Here is a 20,826-nt window from a genome sequence, read left to right on the forward strand (position 1 = left end):
CCTCTACCTTGCGCTGGGGAAGAGGAGCGGGAGTGAGCAGCGGGTCGACTATGCCAGATGCTGCACGCAGCAACACCAGCAGCATGAATGAGCAAGTGCTTCATGCGGAGCTGTGCCGATGTTCGTCTTCAGCAGTCTCAGACGGGAGGAAAGCGGAGCATCCCTGCGCCGTCCCGAAGGAAGCCAACACACACATACACACGCCGCTATTTCCAGACCAGGCATTCAGTGTTGGGAAAATTAGACATCCACAATCTAATGTTTAGCTCTATTACCTAGCAGAAGCGAAAACCTTTCGAGGGCTGACCACAGGAGAAAGGAGAGATGAGTAGGTTACAAGGACCGATAACATCCTTGCCATGGAACCGCCAGGTGGCTTAATCCAGAATGGACCTTAGAAGCAACCCTATTTCTTCTAGCTGAGGGGAAGAGGGAGGGGGTCTCTGGAAAGACCATCCAAGGTGCACAGTGGTGGTGGGGGGGGGGGTGGATCACTGCCCACCAGTCCTCCATGGGCCACGTGGCACTACATAGCTCATCTTGCCTGGATCCATACTGGGCGGAGAGACATGGATTTCTATGCCTCTCCCAGTTCACAGGAACACATTTAACTGGTGCTGGAGCTTTCCTGTTTGGGCCAAGAGCCGCCTGGCCAGTGCTGGGAAGAGCAGCTGCTCCTTCCAGCACCAACCAGCCCTCCTGGTGATCCGTTCAAGGGGGAAACCATGCCCCTCTCCCCAGACCAGCTCTGCCGCCTGGGTGTGGAAGCGCCAAGCGTTCGACGAGGCCCATGGCTTAGAGGTTCTGCACTTCAGCTGCACATCATCTTCACAATGTATCTTGCTCAGGTCCAAGGTGAGGCTCTTCTCTGTGTTCTTCCCGCTGCAGAAGCCACTTGGCCAGGATGAGGGAGAAGGCCCTTGGTAGCTTCACGCTAACTGTGGAACATTTTGTCCCAGGAGGAACTCGGAATCTAGAACTGCGTTGAATGGGAAGGAACTGGCAGTGTGATACTGTTAAAAGCGTTAACACCTCCGACTCTACTGTTCTATGATTCCGTGATTCTATGAGAGAACTGGGCATGTTCAGCCTTGAGAAGAGAAGGCTGAGGGGGACATGATATCCCTCTATCAGTACCTCAAAGGCTGCCACAAAGAGGAAGGACGAGATCTCTTCTTGCTGATGCCGGAGTGTAGGACATGGAATAATCAATTCAGCAACCCAGATTCAGGCTGGACATCAGGAAAAGCTTCCTCACTGTCAGAGCAAAACGACAGTGGAAACAGGTGCCTGGAGAGGTGCTGGGCTCTCCCACACTGGAGACATTCAGGAAGAAACTGGGCAGCCCTCTGAGCGGGATGGTGTGACTTGGTGTCCTGCAACAGCAGGGGGTTGGACCCAATGGCCTTGATGGCCCCTTCCAACTCTACTGGTCTATGATTCTATGACTTCAACCTATCATCCATCTGGAGAAATCACCTTAGAGCCACATTCTGCAACACAGGACCATTCAGGTCTCTTGGACTATAAGCCCCATCCTCCCCTGCCAGCATAGCCTGCACAAGGTCCCAGATTCAATTCTCGGCATGTTACGGTGCCTTCAGCTGCTGAAGACCACTCTAAGCTGGATGGACCCCCGAGCTGCTCCACTATGAGAGCAATTCCTATGCTCCCATCAAGGAAATTCCCACAGAAATACAAGATTACCTTAGTTCTATGTTTTCTCCTGGAGATGCTGAACCACTTTCAACTCAAGAATCAAATTCAATTTCTGCGAAGCTACGGCATTTAAGTCTTTCTTGGGTCAACGGATGCATTGATGAAGAAGGCTCTAATTAAAGCAGACAACTGGACCAGTGTTGAGTTTGGAACTATGGAAGCACCCCATATGTTGGAGAAGGAAAGTACAGCTTCTTTTCTCCAGCCAATATTCTAAAGCATAAAACTGATCAGTGTGGAACTAAAGGGCAGCTTTTCCATCAGCTGCCAAAATAAATAATTGAGCCACTCTGAAAGGGCAACACGCACCCTGGCAGCTGCAGTTTCGAGGACAGAAGCCAGGAGGAAGCACACTTCCCAGCAGGCCTGCGGCTTGCCCAGATGCCTCCAGGCCCAGAATAGCTTCAGGTATTCATACACGGCCTCCTTCCCCAGGGGGCAGGAAGCTCAGGCAGCCTTTGGTGTCCTTTGGAGGAAAATACATTGGCGGCCTAGGTCATGAGGACGCCGTTCTAAAGCAGGCAGCCGTATCCCGTTGGGCAGTCCAGTGCCGGACATTTTGGGCAGCTTGCAGGTACGCTGCTTCTCTCCTCACCTAACTCCCCCCCCCCCAAATACAGCGTGGCCATCTAAGCAGCACCAAGGGTGGGGGCTGAATCCACCATATTTAATTAGCATGGCCAAAGGTCAAGGATTCTGGTGTGCTCTCATCCCCAAACTGCAAAAGAGAAATTCAGACAAAAAACTGCATCTAGGGCGGCTGATTGGAAACCCCTTTTATACTTTTAGTACTCTAGAGCTAGGACCCCACAGCTGCTCTGGACTGCATTTTTATCCCCCCCCCCTTTTTTTTTTAATCCTCTTTTTATTGTTCAGTGCCCCAGGGAGAATTCCAGTCCATGTTAGGACCTGTGGGACAAAAATCACACAGACCTCTCAGATTTTCCTACCCTTGGACCGTAACTGCAGTCCAAAACATCTGGACGGGAATTGTAGTTGGAAGCCCTGGTTTCTACTAACTAGAGTGGATTTACTACAGGGTAGAATTCAGGTGCAAAGCTAAACTAATCTAAATCAAAGATGAAGAAAGCTTCTATCTACCTCAGGATCATGCCCTGTCAGTTCTGCAGCTCATCATGCTAAACCATAATAGTATAACTGTCCAAAATTCCCTTCTCTGGGTTCCCATTTTACCTCTCAGGATGTTTGCATTGTATCTTCCTTTAAGAATGTGACATGCTATACTGCAGGGGTGCAGAAAAGTGATCCTGGAAAACTTTTCCTGTTTGAGCTCGACAGATTTGTAACACATTTCTGACTTGACAGCCAACGGAGTGCTAAGTCAGGGCTTTGCTTCTAGCTTCCCCAGAATGGCCCAAAATATTTGCACAAACTTGGAGCCAAGAACAGCATCTCTCTAGTGGGATTTGCACAAATTGCCATAACTTGCATTAACTGGACCTGGCTCATTTGCTTTGACTTGTTCTTCTTGTAGCATGGAAGAAGCCCCTTCTTCTCACAGTGGGAGCAGTCACCCCACTGTGAACACCTCGATTTTTTTCATTATTTTTTACTATCCAGTTTGCACAAATTTGCACAAATGATATCAAGTGTATATGAGTATTTTTTGGAATTGCAGAGGTCTCCTCAGATAATAATGTCCAGCTGTTCAGTCATGTCTGACTATCTCATGGGCCAAATCTCGCCACACTTTCTGATCCCCTGCCATCTCTTCCAGCTGAACTGTGCTCTGGCCCGCATCCTCTTCGATGGAGTCGAACCACCTCGCTCTTCAGCAACCTGGTTTTCTCTTGCCACTGAGTGTTCCAAGCGTTATATCTTTGCTAATGAGCTTGATCACATAATGTGGCCAAAATACATAAGTCTCAGCTTTGTTATCTTGTCAGTAGTAGTAGTAATTAGCTTGCTTTCAAAATGGAAGACCGTGTGCTGGTTCGACTTACCTTAGATCAGGGGTGTCCAACCTGCGGCCCATGGACCACACGCGGCCCAGAATGGCTATGAATGCAGCCCAACATAAAAGTGTAAACTTACTTAAAACATTTTTGCGATTTTTGGGGGGTAACTTGATTATGCAGTTCTCAAGCATGAACTTCGTAGACAACAACGTTCAACAACAACAACTTCGTAGTCGTGTTGCAAGGTCACGTAAAATAAATGTACATGTTATTTGTATGCATGGCGGTGGCAGATATCACAAAAACTATGCACAGACTTTTTTCCTCATCAGCTTTTGTTAGCGTTTATGCATTTAATGTGCACCCCAAGACCATTTTTCTTCTTCCAATGTGGCCCCGAGAAGCCAAAAGGTTGGGCACCCCTGCCTTAGATCAAGCCGGCATCAGCTCAGGGCTGACAGAAGGGAATGCACATGGCCATGTAGAGAAAATCTCTCAGGATTTTATCCCCCTTCGGGATTCTTCACACATCTATAGATGGAAATCTCGTTCCCCAGCTGGTCGGCAGCCCCTTTCCCTGCATCCATGCCATTTACCCCAACCCTAATCCACTGATGGCTCCCAGCTGCAAAATGCTCTCCCCATCCAAAGGATGAAATGTTTTTCCCAACATGTCCATTACTGCCAATAAAAGCTTTTAACGAAATCATGCTCGTATGTAAATAGTCCCCAGTTATGCAATTCTATTGAGTTTTTAGAGGGTTGTTCTTTGTAAACCATCCAGAGAGCTTTATCTATTGGGCAGTGCAGAAGCACAGTATATGAAAAGAATGACTATGCTGGTAGTTTTGACGTTTGTGGCCCTGCCACCATCGGACAACCCACTGCTAGAATGAGGCCCTCGAGAGCTTCCGACATGGAATTTGCCACGTGGCTGAAAGAGGTCCTTCACCCCTGCTATACCGCATGTATCTGACATCTACAGTATGCAGAATACAATCTAATTCTAGCCACAGAAGCTCTACGTTTTTGCCCTGCATACTGGAAGAAGAAACCCTTTGCTACAAAAAAGATCCCTTCAGGAAGAGAGAAGTTGCTTTGTGTTTTAACACAAACAAACGAACAAAAAACCTAAACAAAGCAAAGACAACTCGGATGTGTGCTTCAGCCAGGGAGCAGAGACTGAGTTTTTCCTATGCAAGAAGAAGTCTCTAAAATTCCAAAGTATTGCGGCAGAGGGAAAACAATGGCTTTGTTCTCATTTCCCTGTGTTAGTTGTCCTGTGATTGAATGATCTATCATTAACCTTGGCTCCTGGTCACCTGCAGCCTCAAACGCACTTACCTGTCGCTTCTGTTCCTCCCACCAAAATGTCTCGCTGGATTTTGCCATCATCTTCGTCCAGCGCAAACCAACGGCCACACGGGAATTCGTACATGCACTTGTTTCCAATGTCTTCAATGACCACCTAGGGCAAAAGCATCGGAGATGCTTGAGCATTTAAACAAGGATCTAACCACCAAATTATTATCATCCTACCTTTATACTCTGACTTTCCTCTCCTGCAAGGAATTCAAGGCTGCTTATGAGATGCTCCATTTTATCTGCACAACAACTTCCCTGCATGAATTAAAATCTGGCCAGGTTCCTACTAGTATGGTACACAGTTTAATGCAGCAGGTGGCAAACTCTTTCAGCCCAGGGGTTGAATTCTATTTTGGAGAAGCTCTTGGGGTAGGCGGGACCAAGGGCAAAAAGAAGGGTGAAAAAAATACCAGTCTATTTTGGCTTAAAGCTCTTGGGGTCAGTCACCAAGCCTAAGGAGAGCCATTGTGGCACAGTGGTTAGAGCGCTGGGCTGCGGATCCAGGAGTTCCAGGTTCTAGTCCCAGCTCAGCCATGCAGCAGCTTGGGCCAGCCACAGATTCTCAGCCCAACCTACCTCACAGGGCTGTTCTTGTGGGGATAACGTTGAGAGCAGCAGGAGGAGAAGGATGCAAGCCACTTAGAATTTGTAAGAAAAAAGGGGGATATAAATCAAATAAATAAGCCTTAGAAGGGCCAGAGGTTACAGTGTTAGAGGGCATCTGGGGGCACCTGTGAGAATATTTTCTTTTTTTACTTAAAGGTAAGTGGGAAAGGGCACTTCAGGTGTTAAAGATGTTAAAGGGTGCAATTGTGCCCACAAGTGCCAAATTGCCTGCCTCTGGCATAGCCAGTCCCAAACCAAGTGGACCTGTGGGCAGTTTCCCCTCTTCCTGGAGAGAAATGAGCACACCTGTACAAACCTTGGCCAGGAACCAGCCGGCTGAGCCTCCCTTGTTATTGTGTCCGATGGTGATTTTCCTTAACTTGCCCAGATTGGGCGCATCAAGGGTGAACTTGTCTTCTGCACCCTTTTCAAAATTGTCCTTGTCATTGTCCAGCTTCCGCTCCCCTAAGCCACATTTAAGTGGCATTAAAGGAAAAGGCAAACAACGAGGAGAAATTAGATGCAGGTGGTACATGTGCAATTAATTTACTCTGAGGCATGGAAACCGCTTTAAGTGAGCGTGTGCCTTAGATTTCAGCCGGGAACCCGAGAGACTTGAACGTCATGGATACCCTTGTTAGGGTTCTTAGAAAGGTTTATAGGCTGCCGTTTAAGGGAAATCTTCCCAAGAGAGCGTGCAGTATCAAAACTCCAGAACACAATGAAACATTGATAAAACAATGCTAAGAAAATATCCAAATACTACCAATTAAAACTAGGCAGCACCAGACAAACTAGCTCAAGTACAAGTCAAGATGAAAAGTGAAGTTTTCAGGAGCTCCTTGAAGGCGGGTGAAGATGGGACGGGCGGACGTCTAGGTCCTTCTGTGTGGCCAGGAGCTGCCTTCAGGCACAGCCGTGATCGGGAGTATGTGGAATCCATCCCTGTGCGTGTCTGGCAGTGTGAAATGTTCGGCCTGGCCATGCCTTGCATAAATACTATGCTGTGGGGAAATGTGGAAAAAACACCATCCTGACCTAGATTCGGGTACCTTAGCTGCTCCCCCAACAACACAAATATAAGGGCATCACAAATAAGAATTTGAGAATTTCTCTTCCAAGACTGGAAACAGAATATATTATGACAGCTGAAGATTGCCTTGTTTTCTGTGCTGTACACACACACACACACACACACACACACACGTCTCATTGAGTCCCCTGGTGACAAAAAGCTTTTTCTGGATTTTGTTTTGCTTGTCTGTCTTGTTTTTCAAAGCACTACAAATGCCTGCAAAACCTGTGAACAGAGATCATAGATTAGTAGAGTTGTAAAGGGCCAGAAGGTCATTGGGACCAACCCCCTGCTGTTGTGAGACACCAATTTACACCATCCCATTCAGGTGGCTGTCCAGTTTCTTTTTGAAAGTCTCCAGTGTGGGAGTTATGTGCCCACAACTTCCCCAGGTAGTAGGTTCCACTGTTGCACTGCTCTGACAGTCAGGAAATTCTTCCTGGTCTAAATCTGGTTTCTTTTGACGTAAGTCCATTATTCCATGTCCTGCACTCTGGAATGAATGAGAAGAGACCTTGTCCTTCACCTTTCTTTCAGGTACTTGAAGAGTGCGATCACATCTCCCCTCAGTCTTCTCCTCCTGAGGCTGAACATGCCCAGTTCTCTCAGTTTTTCCTCATGGGGTTTGGCCTCCAGTCCCTCAATCATCTTTGTTGCCCTCTTCTGTACCCTTTCTATCTCTCCGGCTTCTCTTTTAACCTTAAGTGCCCAGAACTGGACACAGGACTCCAAGGAAAGTCTGAGTAGTGCTGAATAAAGGGGAACTACCACTTCGTGTGTTTTGGAAGTGATGCTTCTGTCAATGCAGCCCAAACTAGCGTTTGCCCGTTACGCAGCTGTATCACATTGCTGCCTCATGCTAGCCAAGCAGCCTGCACAGCAAGGAAGCAAGCCAGCCTCTCCCAGAGCACCTCTGACTCTCTGGAAAAGCCGTTGGATCGTGCCGTTCATAGACCAAGAGCAAACAAGCTGCAAGAGGTCAACTGTATCAAAACATCCAACTGCTTCAGATAACCAAAGCTGCTCTGTATGCTTGATTTTGCCAGTCAGGAACATATACCGAGAGCATGCCAGGGGTGCGTAAATAACCACACAGACTAATCCTACCTCTCAGTTGGCCCTGAAACTAGAACCCAAAGGGGTCATTCTATGGAGGTGCCTGTTGGGAGATTTAGGATAGAGAAAAGGAAATACTTCTTCACACAACGCACAGTTAAACTACGGAATTCGCCACTGCAGGAAGCAAAGATGGCTGCCCATTTGGGGGGCTTTAAAAGGGAGGGTTCATGGAGGAGGGGGATATCCATGGCCTTGTTAGCTATGACAGAGTCAAGCATTTAATTGTATTTAGCCATAGGCCTTCACAAAATTTACAAAAGACATGACAGAATATTAAGAAAGTTCATAGACAGCAAATGTTAAAATTAATAAAATAATTATAAAAGTAAGATAAAAATTAATTTCATCATACTCAATTAGCTACTCCCTTCAGTACTACCTTCGATCTATTCTTCCTAGCTGCCAAAGCAAACGGAGACACTACATAAGCTTATACATCTAACAGAAAAACAATCTTCTTGATTTCTGCGTATGTGTCAACAGCAGATAAAACACCAGCTCAGAATGTATCTCTTGGAGCTCTAGAGAACAGACAGAACGTCACGTCACGGGGAAGGTTCTCTGTTACAGGTGAGCCACAAGCGCATCCACATGGCTCTATTGGAGTGTGAGGATAGTGAGCTGCTGAAAGGGCCGTTTGCGCGGCTGGAAAATGCAGAGCAGTGAAGGACCCTCAGAGCTTATATCTGGAGGGCCGGCTATGGGCCGCCACCTTCACCAGAGCTGGCATGCCTGCATTCGGCAGGTGCTGAGTTGCTCGGGCAGGAGGAGGTCTTGCACCCAACCTGCTCGAGGGATCCTGTGGACAGCTGGCTTGCCACTCTGCAAACCAAGTACTGGACTGGACAGACCTTTGGTCTAATCCAGTCTGGCTTTTCCTATGTTCTGACTTCCAGCACATTTCAACACAGTGAATGTACTCGCTTGCTTGCCGTTGTTAGGATCTGCGTGTAATTGTGAATTATTCTCTTCCTGGAAGTGCTCTCCACAGGAGGACGGAGTAAGATAAGTTGTCCCCTTTGAGCACATTAAAGCTGATGGAGCAGAGATGCCGTAAACATACGGGGTTGTTCCCTCCCAGCTTCTGAAAGGGAAGATCAGCTTATCACAGTGCAGTGTTACTGTCTCTTGCGACTGCACTTCTTGACCGAAAGCCTCTCCCAACCACAATCTATTCAGACACGGTGTGCAATATTGACCGCGTTGCTTCGAAATCCTTTTTGGAGGGACATTCGGATGGCAGCAACAAGGAAAAGGGCCTTATTTGTGGCAAGCCCCAAGAACATTTTGGAGGGCTTGGATCCACAGCGGCAATATAAGTCAGAGGCAACCTGATGGCACATCGCAACCACAATCCCACGGGGGCCCACCGGGAGGCAAAGCTACACGCCTTCTGGCCACAGGGGAAGCTGCCCTCTTGCTGGAGGCGTTTAAGGACTCCAAGTAGCACATGAAGGGGTGGGCCACATCTGCTGCTTTCTCAGCCTAGCTGTATTCACCTCACCTAGCGGTCTTAGTAATTTTAAAATTCAGTTTTTAAGCTTTTGCAGTGAACGTTTATGATGTTTTATTGTTATTTTTCTTTTATATTACATTTGATTGTGTTTTATGGATTTTTGTATACTATCCTGGGATGTTCAGCTACTGAGCAGTACAGGAATAAAATTCATCATCATCATCATCATCAACATCATCATCTTCATCTTCATTCCATGATGAAGGATGAAACTTGGAACGGATTATTTTGACTTTAGAAACTCGGAGGAAGAAAATCTGGGGCGTCGTGCTAGGGATGAAGGAATGAGCAATATTCCTTCATTCATCTACTCGTCCATCTAGGCCAGCACTGCCAACACAGATTGGTGGCCATCGCTCTCCAGGTTTCAGGCAGGATTCCTAGCCTTGCTGGAGATGCCAGCAGGAACCTCCATATGAAGAGCAGGTTCTCCACCACTGAGCAAACAGCACCATGCCATGAATTAACTTATGGATGACAGGAAGCTTTTGAGAAAGTCCAGATAACAGAACTTGTATTTAAATTTTTAGGAAGGAGTGGACGTCATTTATTCAGCATTGGAACTGTGTGACCCCAAGAAGAAGAGCAATTTGGTGTGTCTTTGCTATGGCATAAAGGCATAACTGGCTGGTCTTTAAGTATGATACATGGTTCCCCCCCCCCATTTTTCATTTGTTTTTCGTAATTACAATTCAATATACTATTTGTCAAAGAAAAAGCTTTGTAGTATTCCATACTTGAAGCTAAGCCCTACTGAGATTGTGACTACGTTCTCACAGAGAAGTTCTAAATAAGTTTTATGTAGGACTGCAATGTTGAGAGAGCTACAGCTATTGGGTAGTATACAGATGCAATAAAAAAGAACAGATCATGTAACCAAGCAATCCGGAGTAGGATGGGACGGAGAGAGAAGAAACAATGGGATGGATCTATTAATTCAGCAGCAGCCCTGCCAGTCAGGAAGAAAAAGCCAAGAAAGGCAGTGGCACTGTGGAGGAGAAATTCATGGGTTCTCTTCTTGCTTTTTTTTCCCAGTGGAATAGACTTTTTAGAGTTGTGAAGTGAATTTTCCTGCACATAGAAATTTGCTCCAAGTTACCCAAAGTAACCTTCCTGGAGCCCCTCTCCTGGCTGCCACTACTGGTCTGGATCCATCCATGCGTTCACATACCAGGACAAACAGCCTTCTGTGGCTTGCACAGTGCGGTGTTTTTGCCAAGTGGTTTCTGCAATAGTGTGGTGTCTACTTTCTTTCTGCTTTGGCACATATCCCATCAGCCCCCACACCCAAAATTCCCTCCCACACTGGATGGCTGGGGCAACTCCTGCAGTTGCCGCTCTTTCCAAGGACTCCGTGGTAGCTGCATACCAGGACTGTGGAAACCATGATGTGGGGTTTGCATGACCAGAAAACCCACGGTGAAGTGCAGAAACCATAGGGCAGGCCATTGCTGCTTATCATGGTTTCTAAAAACTAAATGTACGATGATGAAATGCGCAGGGTTCAAATGACATAACATACCACCCTGCGCAAGAAACGTCCTTGGTTTGACATGTCATGCGAACCTACCCACAGTGGCAGCCTTTGCCATTGCTGAGCACACAAACACACACCGCTGATGCTCTTCTCTTGAGACAGAGGTGGGCTGAGAGGGACCAGTACAGCATCCTACATCCTCCCTATGGCTGACATGAGGGTGGAGGCGGTCAGGCATGTAGGATTGCACCATTAATCAATGTAGATAAATGTACATTAATGTAGATTAATCAATCAACATTTGAGTTGGTGGGAGACAATTGTTTAATTGGAAAAAGCAAACTGCAAAGTGATAGTATCTTGAATTAATGGCAGACTTTTCTGATTTAAGGAGATAGAGTGGAGTGCATTCTGATTAGGGTGTGACTATAACTGAGTGTGAAATGGAACTATTAAAAATTACTTTTACATCTACTAATGAGCAGTCATTTTGGTTTATTAAATCATATGTTACCTCACTCTTCCTTCAGTACCTTGAGTAATGGTGGTATACAACTGTATGTAAATTCAGTTGATTCATATATTAATCAACCACTCTTTAAAAAGTACATGATTAATCAAGTAAAATTATCCTTAGCTGAGAGACTAAGTAATTTGTTAAACATATGACTGAAAATGTGCTTTGAAATGGTAATTTCTTGAAAAATTCCAGCAGGGCAGGCCAGCAGTATATGAAGGGTACAACTTCAACTACATTTTATTCTCACAATAACCTTGTGAGATAGGTAACACTAGAAGATTGTGACTGTGTTCAGACTTCATGATAAGCCGAAATGAAAGATTGAACATGAATTGCCACTGAATCATAGGCTGTTGTTGAAACATGGGTTACTGTAGTGTCTGAACCCAGCCACAGCTTGTGAATCAGGAACAACCCATGAAGAGAACCCAGGGTTTGTTGTTGAGTTATGAACCATGGGCTGTTCACTGTGGTTTATTATTTTGGCTGGGATCAGACAACACAACAGCCGATGTTTCAACAACAACCCACAGTCAATCTGTATTTAATTACTGCATTTATCTAACATCCCAACCGCTTCACCAGCACTTCCCAGATGAACGCATTCCTGAAGCGCTGAGCTGCAACTGCCTTCATTCCAGTCACCGTGGCCATGGGATTCACGGGAGCTGCCATCCAACACCTCTGGGGGACATGTGCTCAAGGAAGGCTGCAGTGCCTCGGGACAGCTCCAGAAGCACCTTCCCCCGGACGCCAGTGGCCTCGGCTTTGCTCATTTCTCAGCCACTCTGTGTTGCAACCCCAAAGAAGACAGTTCACTGGGAAATACTACCTGTGTCTCCATACTGGCCAAAGATGTTAATGAAGACATCAGCATCTGTCCCGCTGCCACTTATATCTCCTGTGAACACGCTGACCACGTACTTGTTGACTGTGGAGGAAGACACAATCCCATTAGCCATGCTAGACAAAGACTGATACTAGTCACATGACACAGATAAGCCTGAAGCACCACAAACACATTTTCTTATGAGTGGCGACCTGGTGGACAATCCATCACCCACTCAGTGCTTCAAAATGGGCAAATCTGATGGAGAAATCCGTCGGTTTGGTGTTCTCCCACACTCTCCCACCACAGCCATCTAGAAGTGGCTGGCTGACAGATCGATGTGGGGTATATGTAAGCACTCTGCAGGAGTGTGTCTGTTCACATATGGGGCAAAAGCACATAAGCATGCCCCCACTGCAACTGAAAGTTTCGGAAATAGACTGGAATCACGGTAAATCAAGAGCAGGATTTCCACCACAGAAGCTCTGTAGTGTGTTCACCTGGACACACCTTCAGGGCTCTTTCCAGAGGTTTCTGGCATCTGGGCCCCCAGGGACATTTGGGGCAGGGCTCCTCTGTCCACCTATGCCTCCTTCCTCACTTTAGCCCTACATGTGAGCAGGGAAACACCTGCCCGGGACACTGCTGAATACAAGGTAAGGTTGCCTCTTGCACCTATCCTGGTGGAAGTGTCCTTGAGCGGCCGGTTTGCCCCCATGTCAATGGATTGCTGGTCTGGATGGACCACTGGCCGGATCCAGCGTGGCTGTCCTTACTTTCCTGCCACTGATGCGTCACCAAAGAGGTTTCAGAAGAGCTGAGCAGGGCTGCCGTGGGGAAGAAATTTTGGGGCACTGATTTGTCGCCGTGAGTCATAAAGCCATAAGACACAAGTCAGGGCTGACCTGACAGCACATCACCACAAAAACAGGACGGATTTCCTTGTCCTTGTGTGCATCTGCACAGGCTGATTTACATGCACAGGTGCCAATTTGAAAAGAATTATTATAATGACAGTCCCCACAGTAGGAAGAGTCTGTTCCAGTTCTGCTTGCCATCCAGTGTTGCTGAAAGTTGGTGGGCAACGCAAAGGCCACTGCTCTCCCTCCCGCTGGAGCTTTACTCTTAAGCTGAGCGTCCATTCCGAGAATGGACTGTACCGTCACACGCCGTCAAAGGGAGAAGCGGCACGTTTTCAGGGACACATGCCTGCGCTCAGTGTGGCACAGGGGGTCACGTGAGGCCCCCTCAAGGCGTCAGGGCAGCAACCCTCTTCGTTCTTTCCCAAACTGGCCCAAGGCAGCAGTGCCACAAAATGCAGCAGCATCTGCATGAGGGCACTGCCAAGGTGAGGCCGGGGCAGCGACTTCAGCCAAGCCACGGACACACCGACGGGAGCAGCCAATCAGGGGCAAGCAAGCGGGGCGAGCCCTCCCATGGGGCAGGATGAGGTGCCGCCTCAGGTGCAGAATAGGGGGAGTGGGGAACTGTGCATCCCCCACACAGGAGACCCAGCAAGGCAATGCTCCTGCAGCTGTGCTGGGTCTCCCCCCCAGCCCCTCTCCCGTCATGGAATCTGCCACAGTGGAGGGTGAGGGGGATCCGCAGAGCAGCTCTTTGCTTTGCAGACCCTCTGCATGAAACAGGAGGCAGGAATCTGCTCCCAGCCACCCACCCTCTGGGCCACACTGATTATTCTCTCCATAGGGGCCTTCCAGAGAGTGGCATCAGCCACAGGAAGCAGCCAGTGCGCCTTTGCAGAGAGCTGGCCAGGCCCAAATGCCCGGCTCAGAGGGACGAGGGCCCCAGCAGATGGCTGGGGACTCTGTTCCCACAAGGCCTAGCTCTGAGGAAGGACTCCCTCTGAGCCAGGCTGCTCAGTGCTCTGAGGAGCCTTGCTGGCCACCTTCTCTGGCTGAAATGGCTCTCCAGAAGGCTCACCCACCCATCCCCTGGCTTGCACTGGGAGGACCCCCAGCACGGCCCAGGGCAGGCTGCACTGTGCGCAAGGGGACAGCAGTGGGAGCCTCCGTGGGAATGGGAGGGGGGCAACATGGATGCGACGAGGTGGGCAGCAGCAACGCCACTGGGGAGCAGGGATGCGTGAGGAATCTGGTCGGATCTCCTCGGCTCGGCTGCCTGGACTCTAGCCTGCTTCTCTTCCCGCGCGTCTGCCTCACGTGGAGTGTTTGTGTGAGCATCCAGGAGGAAGCCGGCTCAAGTGGGAGTCTGTTTCTGCACACGTGACTTGTAGGTTTTGCACACTTTGCACAAAGAATTGTTTAGTTGTGAATTATACACGTTGCATATCTTGCACAAATACTTTGCGCAAAGAAGCCACCAGTGTTTCCAAGCATGCGCAGACTTGATCTCGGCTCCGCTTGCTTCCTGGCCAGGGCCAAGCGTGGAAAGAAGTCCATCGAGTGCAAGCAAAGCAGATTCTGACCCAAGCTTTGCACCCCTACCGGGGAGCACCAAGGCAGCTGCGCATGTGTGAACTCCTGCCTGAGATGACCGGAGACAAGACGCAGCAACCAAAGAAGCATGTCAGAGGTCAGGAAGGGGCTCTTGCACTAACGGTGCTTCAGTGAAGGTTCTCTTATACGCCATCCTGTCTAGGAGAAACCAATGGCCAGGCAGGTGGAGAGAATCAGTTGCAGTTCCATGGTGCACCACGTGGGGGAGCTGCACTCAGCTCCAGCAACTTGTGGCCAGAAGATGCTGTCCACATAATCCTACACCTGTCTATTCAGTCCAGATTGGGCTGCTAAGGACTGCAGCCTTGCTTCCTTTGCTTGCAACTAAAACCAGAGGCCATATTTTGAACTTCACCTGGAATAAAATTGGCTAAGCCACTGCTAAGGTTGCTTCGGGGGACTGATTCAGCCCGTAAGCTCGGACTGAACCTGATGGTTCCTGATCTGGATGGCTGAATTCTAGGCATGGCTCTTGGGGAAGCTGCTCACACTCCACAGGTTAAACTCTAGCCCTAAGCCGCTCTTGCAAAGAGAAAAACGAGGGGGGGGGGCATTTGCAATGCCAATGAAACATGGGAACAGAGTGGGTCAGAAGGGCCTCCTGGGCCATCTAGTCTGACCCCCGGCTCCAGCCGGCTCCGCTCACGACATGCCCACCTTGTGGATGTCCAGCCTATCTTTGAACACCCGCACCGATGGGGCCTCAACCACCTCCCGTGCAAGCCCATTCCACACCCTTAGGGTCCTAACTGTCAGGAAGTGCTTCCTGGCATCCAAATTGAACCTTGGTTCCTTGCGCTAGGCTCCGCTGGAGCACATCCTGTCTTCCTCGGTATGGGGCTTCTAGCCAGTTCAGCCTTGCCCTTGCCATTACAAAATGAAAACATGAGACGGGTCGAGAACTTCGGAAGTTCATTTAAAACACGCTTGTGCAGCAACAAAGCCCTTTGAACCATCCCTACTTTGCAGTGCGGTGCATTCGCTCCCTCTGCTGGTTCAACAAAAATCCAGTGTCCTTTTACTGAACATCTAGAACACAATTCCGAGCGGAAATCAGGCATTTCTGCTTTCATTTTGTTTCTTTTTTAAATCAGAGGATGGTGCGTAAAAGCTGTATCTAAAATAAATCAACCCTGCCTGATATGAAAAGCCTCAAGATGAGTCATTTTAAAAACCCAGCTTCAAGAGAAACTCATAATTAACATTTCTAAGCAAACTGAAGAGGTAGACAGTAAAAGGTCAATTTCCCATACATTATGTACCTGACAACACTGAGGGGAAACAGTTCCTCCTCTAATGCTGACAATTTAGGCTGCCTTTCTCTTTGGACTGAGGGATGCAGAGGGCAAGGGACACTGTGTTTTGTCACCTAAATGAGTCACCTGGGTTGATTTTTACAGTCAGTGTCTCTGGAGGAAGGACGTCTAATTCTGTCCTTTTGTAAGCTTCCAGAAGGCCCATCCTAGTCTGTGACAGAAAAATGCCTTCCAACCGCCTTCCCTCTGTATCCAAGTCGCTTTGGCTAGATGAGCAAAATTAGCTTCAGGTTGATTTTCAGGTCTGGAAGAGCAGGGAGGCAAAGATCCCCCAAGCGTTCCTCTTGTTCTGCATAGGATGCCTGAGGGCCTTCAAATTCAGGATCATAGACTCATAGGACCATAGAATAGTAATGTTGGAAGGGGCCATGAAGGCCAGCAGGTCCAGCCCCCCACTGCTGCAGGACACCATGTTACACTATCCCACTCAGAGGGCTGCCCAGTTTCTTCCTGAACGCCTCCAGTGTGGGAGAGCCCTCCACCTCCCCAGGCAGCCAGTCCCTCTGCCGTGTTACACTGACCGTGAGGAAGCTGCTCCTGATGTCCGGCCTGAATCTGGGTTGCCGCAACCTGAACTGAGTATCAGGAGCTTCTGGGCACCTCCCTGGGTCCCACCCTTGGTGAATTTATTATTCTCTTCTCTTCCATTTATGCCCCAGGTTCCTAACAAGCTAAAACTCAGAGTGATTTTAAGGAGAAGGATGAAATGAAGTATTCCAAGGAGGAAGAGTGACTTCACTTTTTCCCACACTGAATGCCAGTTCCAGTCGCCACAAAGAGATGACATTTTGTGATACCCAAAATGACCACACTTTAGCACAGTTGGCAGGGAAGTGGCCAGAGTGACGGGGACGTGGCCTGGCCAGAATCTTCAGCAGTGTTGCCCAGGACCTCTGGAAGATGTATTTTATTAATTTATTTATTTAAAACATTTAACCTGTGCATAGCCTCAGGATGGCTCACAAGAAGAGTGTTGTGTTGCTGAACCAGTTGAAAACAGTGACCAGAGGACTGGCAGATTTAATATAGGTTCACGTGGGCAATGGCCAGGATCCCCAGTGCAGTCGTATCAGACTTCAAAAGAGGAACCTTCCCTAAAATGAGGGGAGTGAAGCAGGTTGACTCTTTCCGAAAAGCTCTGAGGTAACTCAAAACCAGGCGTGGGCTCACCAGACCGCATACCACTGCTTTACAGGAAAGATAACACCAAGTCAGGAGGTCACCAGCATAGTTAATGAGCAGCGCTGAGGAAGATCTTAGAGGGGGAAATATAGCGAATATCAACATCTTCCCATAGAGCCCCTATTCTTCTCACTGCTGCACACAGTTCCGGCCTGCATACCTAAGATTTATATAGCCGAGAAGAACAGAACGAGCAGAACAATTAAGCAGCTGGCGCAACTGCCCTAGAAGGAAAGATTGGGACTCTTTCCTCTTTCCTGGATTAGAAAAACAATTGAGTAAGAGACATGATAGAGGTGTGCAAAGTTATGCATGAAGTGCAGGAAGCAGACAAGGAGACATTTCCCCTCTCTCTCATCCCCTCCAGAGTGAGGTCACTGCGTAAAGGTGAATGCTGAGAGATGCACGGCAGATTAAAGGAAGTACCTTTTCACATGGCACTTAAACCGTATGCAGGAAACCTTAGCTTGTCCTGTCCATAGTCCAGGGGTTCACCTGCTTGCAGGAGATGAGGGCACAAGGTGTTTCTCCAGCATCCCACAAGCCTGACACTCAGCTAGACCTTTGCATGCTGAATGCACTTACAGACCTTCATGCTCAAAGGGCGAAGGTACCTGGAGGCGGGACTTACGAGAGCACCCATGCTCCCCTCCATGAGCAGGTGCATAGTTAAGCTTTGGAACTCAGCACCACCAGATGTAGGAAGGGCCACCAACATTGACAGCCTTAAGGGGAGGGGCTTAGACCATCTCACGGTGAAGAGGGTGATCGATGTCCTCTACTCTGCATGATCATTTATTACCTCCAGTAGAAGAGGAAGCATCTCTCCATGGCAGTTGCTGGGGAACCCAAGCAAGAGGTTGCGATTGTGCTTGTGACTCATCTGCTGTGTGTCCAGAATGACTCTCCTTATGTTCTTATGTAGTGGGATGAAAAAGGGGAGATACAGGATAAAAGAGTGGAAAGGAGGAAGGCAAGAGGTGGCAGGGTGAAGAGACATAGAAACAGAGCGAGTCAGAAGGGGCCCTCCGGGCCATCCAGTCAGGCCCCCAGCTCCAGCCAGCTCTGCTCGTGACATGCGGAAAGTGCAGCAGTTTAGGTGAGGGGGGTGACAAAGCCCCACGCAGCCTGTCCCTCCGGTGTTTGCTCATCCCTGTCTCAGAAAGCAAGGAGACAGGGACGAGCTCCCTCCCGTGCTGGGAGGAAATCCTCGTGCTCATGAGACAAAGGCTGCACCAGTAGCTCCTTGTGCAGCCTTGCGCATATCAGGATGCTGCGTTTTGTTTTATTTTTTGTCTCACTGTTAAAGGGTCCTAAGACTTCAGTAAGGAATGGCCTAAAAAGTCTTAAATAAATAAATAAGCTCTAGTGCCAACTATTCCGGGAGCCGTGTGTGGCTGTCGAAGGGTATATACAAGCAATACGTGCATAAATAAGCCTTCCTCCGCATCATGTGCGCCAGTGCAACCAAGGCCACTGCAGGAGGCACGGAGGAGGGCTGCTGCTTGCGCGGCCGCTGCATGCGCTCAGTTCCCGGCAGGTGTCTGTGCAGATGTTTGCCAGGGGCTCACATGCATGACAGGGTGGACCAAAGCCCGGGGATATGAGCCCAGGGCGTCCAGCGGATTCCCATCCTTAAAATGGGTTCCTCCCACAGTCCTAGTCTAGATGACCAGAACTCTCCGAACATTCCTCCGGATCCTCAGTTCACAGTCTTCTTTCCGATATGCAGCTTAAACTGGCAGTCTTCTGCCTAATCCTTGCTTTTAGACCTCAGTGGCTCCTTCATCTCCCCCTGCCCAGCATTGTCCCCACAGAAGCAGAGTTCAGATTGCAAGAGGCAGATTCGGATATATCTGCACAGCTAAATACATGCTACTTTATCTGTACCATGTAGTTCTAGTGCACGTAGGTTAGCTATATTAACGGCAGGTATACTTCAGATGTTTTGGATTACAGTTCCCGTAATCCCTGATTACTGCCCATGCTGGCTGAGGCTGATGGGAGCTGCAGACGAAAACATCCAGAGGACAGTGGATTACCTAAGTCTGAGTTTCACCAGAATCACACGGTGATGTCCTTAATGAAATATACCCCTTCAGGTGGGAGGATTGTGTTCAAAGATAAAACAAAATCCCCGCATGATGAAAAGCAGCATGTCAGGGAAAAACTGAGCTGGAATGCTTTTCCTTGGCATGCTATCTTTCAACATAGGGAAATACAATCCAAATGGTAAGTTGATAGCCAGGCTTTGGGGTGTCCTTGAGCAAGATAGGAATCATCTTTCAATGCCCCCTGCCTCCTCAATTGTTACTGCGGCCCCTGTCTCTGTGGGCCTGATCCACACCACCTCCAGAGGGACCAGGGTGCTGCTCCTACACGCTGCCCTTCTCACAGCTCACCCACTCAGAGAAGCCAAGAAGTTGCTGCACCAGCACGGCGTGTCACTGGCAGCAGGGCCCCCTGTTGGCATGTGGGCCCTGACAGATGCTCCACCGTGCCAGCCCCTCATGTTGACCCTGCTCTGAGGGCGCTCCAAGACAATCTCGCCCCACACAGAACGCAAGGCAATTTCGACAAGGGCGCGGCCGGCCCTCCCATGAGGAAGCGTGAGGCAGCACCTCAGGGGGCAGACACTGGGACGTGGGCGCAGAAGATGCCAGCATGTTGGAGAGCAAGGCCCTGGGGCCATGTGCCCTGCCCTGGGCGCCCGCGGCCAGCCTGCTGTCCTCCGGAGTCATGGAAGATGCTGCACCATCTACAGTGCTGAAGAAAGAGGCCATTGCAGCCAGACAGGTCTCCTTCCGAATGTGGCGGAACGAGGAGCAAATCCCTTGAGCCAGTCCTGATACCGGGAAGCGGAAACCTCTCTGGAGAGGGAAAGGAGGAGGAGAGAGGCACAGGCTCTGCAGAGGCTGAACCCTAGTTTGCAAACCATGGAGAGCAGACCAAAGGCCTAGTTGCCTAAGGCTGACTCAGACATAGCAATGCTACTTGTCTGTAATAAATAACGGCACAGAAGCTTGTCCAGTGAGGCTTCCATCCCCACCCCTCCTGAAGGGCTGTGTGGGAGGTGTCTCTGGCCCTCCTTCTCTCAGGAGGCCCATTCAGTGATATCATGGACTAAATCTGGCAGGAAGAGAAAGCTAATTAGGCCCAGACAGACTCCGAGATTCAGACACACACTTGATACCTTGGCAACCAGCAAGAGGGGAAAAAGCAGAGAGTCGAAATTCAGACATATGGAAAAAATGGATTTGCCAGAAGCCTCACTGTAGTGCAAGTTGCCCATGTATTCAGGAAGGATTTCCTCCCATCCTTACCCCGCAGATTTGGGGGAGGTGGGGAGAGGGATTACTGCAATATTCAGAACAGGACCATCGTTGTCTCGCTAGGCTAGGGTCCCCTTTACTGCTGTTCCCCCTTTTAGCACCGCTGGTCGGGAACGCTAACCGCTCACCTGCACGACTGCATTCTGATCCTGCCTCCCCCAAAGCCTCTGCTGACTGTGTGCCCGTCTTCTCCCGCTGGCCCCAGTCTGCGCCCGTGACGGAGGGCGAGAAGCAGCAGCTGCTGTTGCTCCATGCCACTGGGCTGCTGCCCATCTTCTCAGCCACCCGCTCGTTACTGTGGGATGGCGGAGGAAGGAAGGCAGAGGAGGAGCGCCGTGGCTTGTCTGCCCTCGGCTGGCCCCGTGGGAGGAGAA

The 20,826-nt window shown here is 49.1% G+C and overlaps 1 protein-coding gene across 9 annotated transcripts in view; it reads right to left on the reverse strand.

Moving 5' to 3' along the window:
- LOXHD1 (lipoxygenase homology PLAT domains 1) overlaps positions 1–20,826 on the reverse strand; it is a 191,111-nt gene that overhangs the window by 145,882 nt on the left and 24,403 nt on the right. For 8 of the 9 annotated variants that reach the window (XM_044431528.1, XM_044431523.1, XM_044431530.1 and 5 more), the window contains 3 exons: positions 12,149–12,247; positions 5,926–6,074; positions 4,983–5,106 (listed from right to left, as the gene is read on the reverse strand). In XM_044431528.1, coding sequence (XP_044287463.1) covers positions 4,983–5,106; positions 5,926–6,074; positions 12,149–12,247 — 372 coding nt within the window. The remainder of the gene's footprint in view (positions 1–4,982; positions 5,107–5,925; positions 6,075–12,148; positions 12,248–20,826) is intronic. The other variant, XM_044431522.1, reaches the window with a different exon arrangement.

This window comes from Varanus komodoensis, unplaced genomic scaffold, assembly GCF_004798865.1.
Source record: "Varanus komodoensis strain SLA01 unplaced genomic scaffold, ASM479886v1 scaffold22, whole genome shotgun sequence".
NCBI classification, from domain to species: Eukaryota; Metazoa; Chordata; class Lepidosauria; order Squamata; family Varanidae; genus Varanus; species Varanus komodoensis.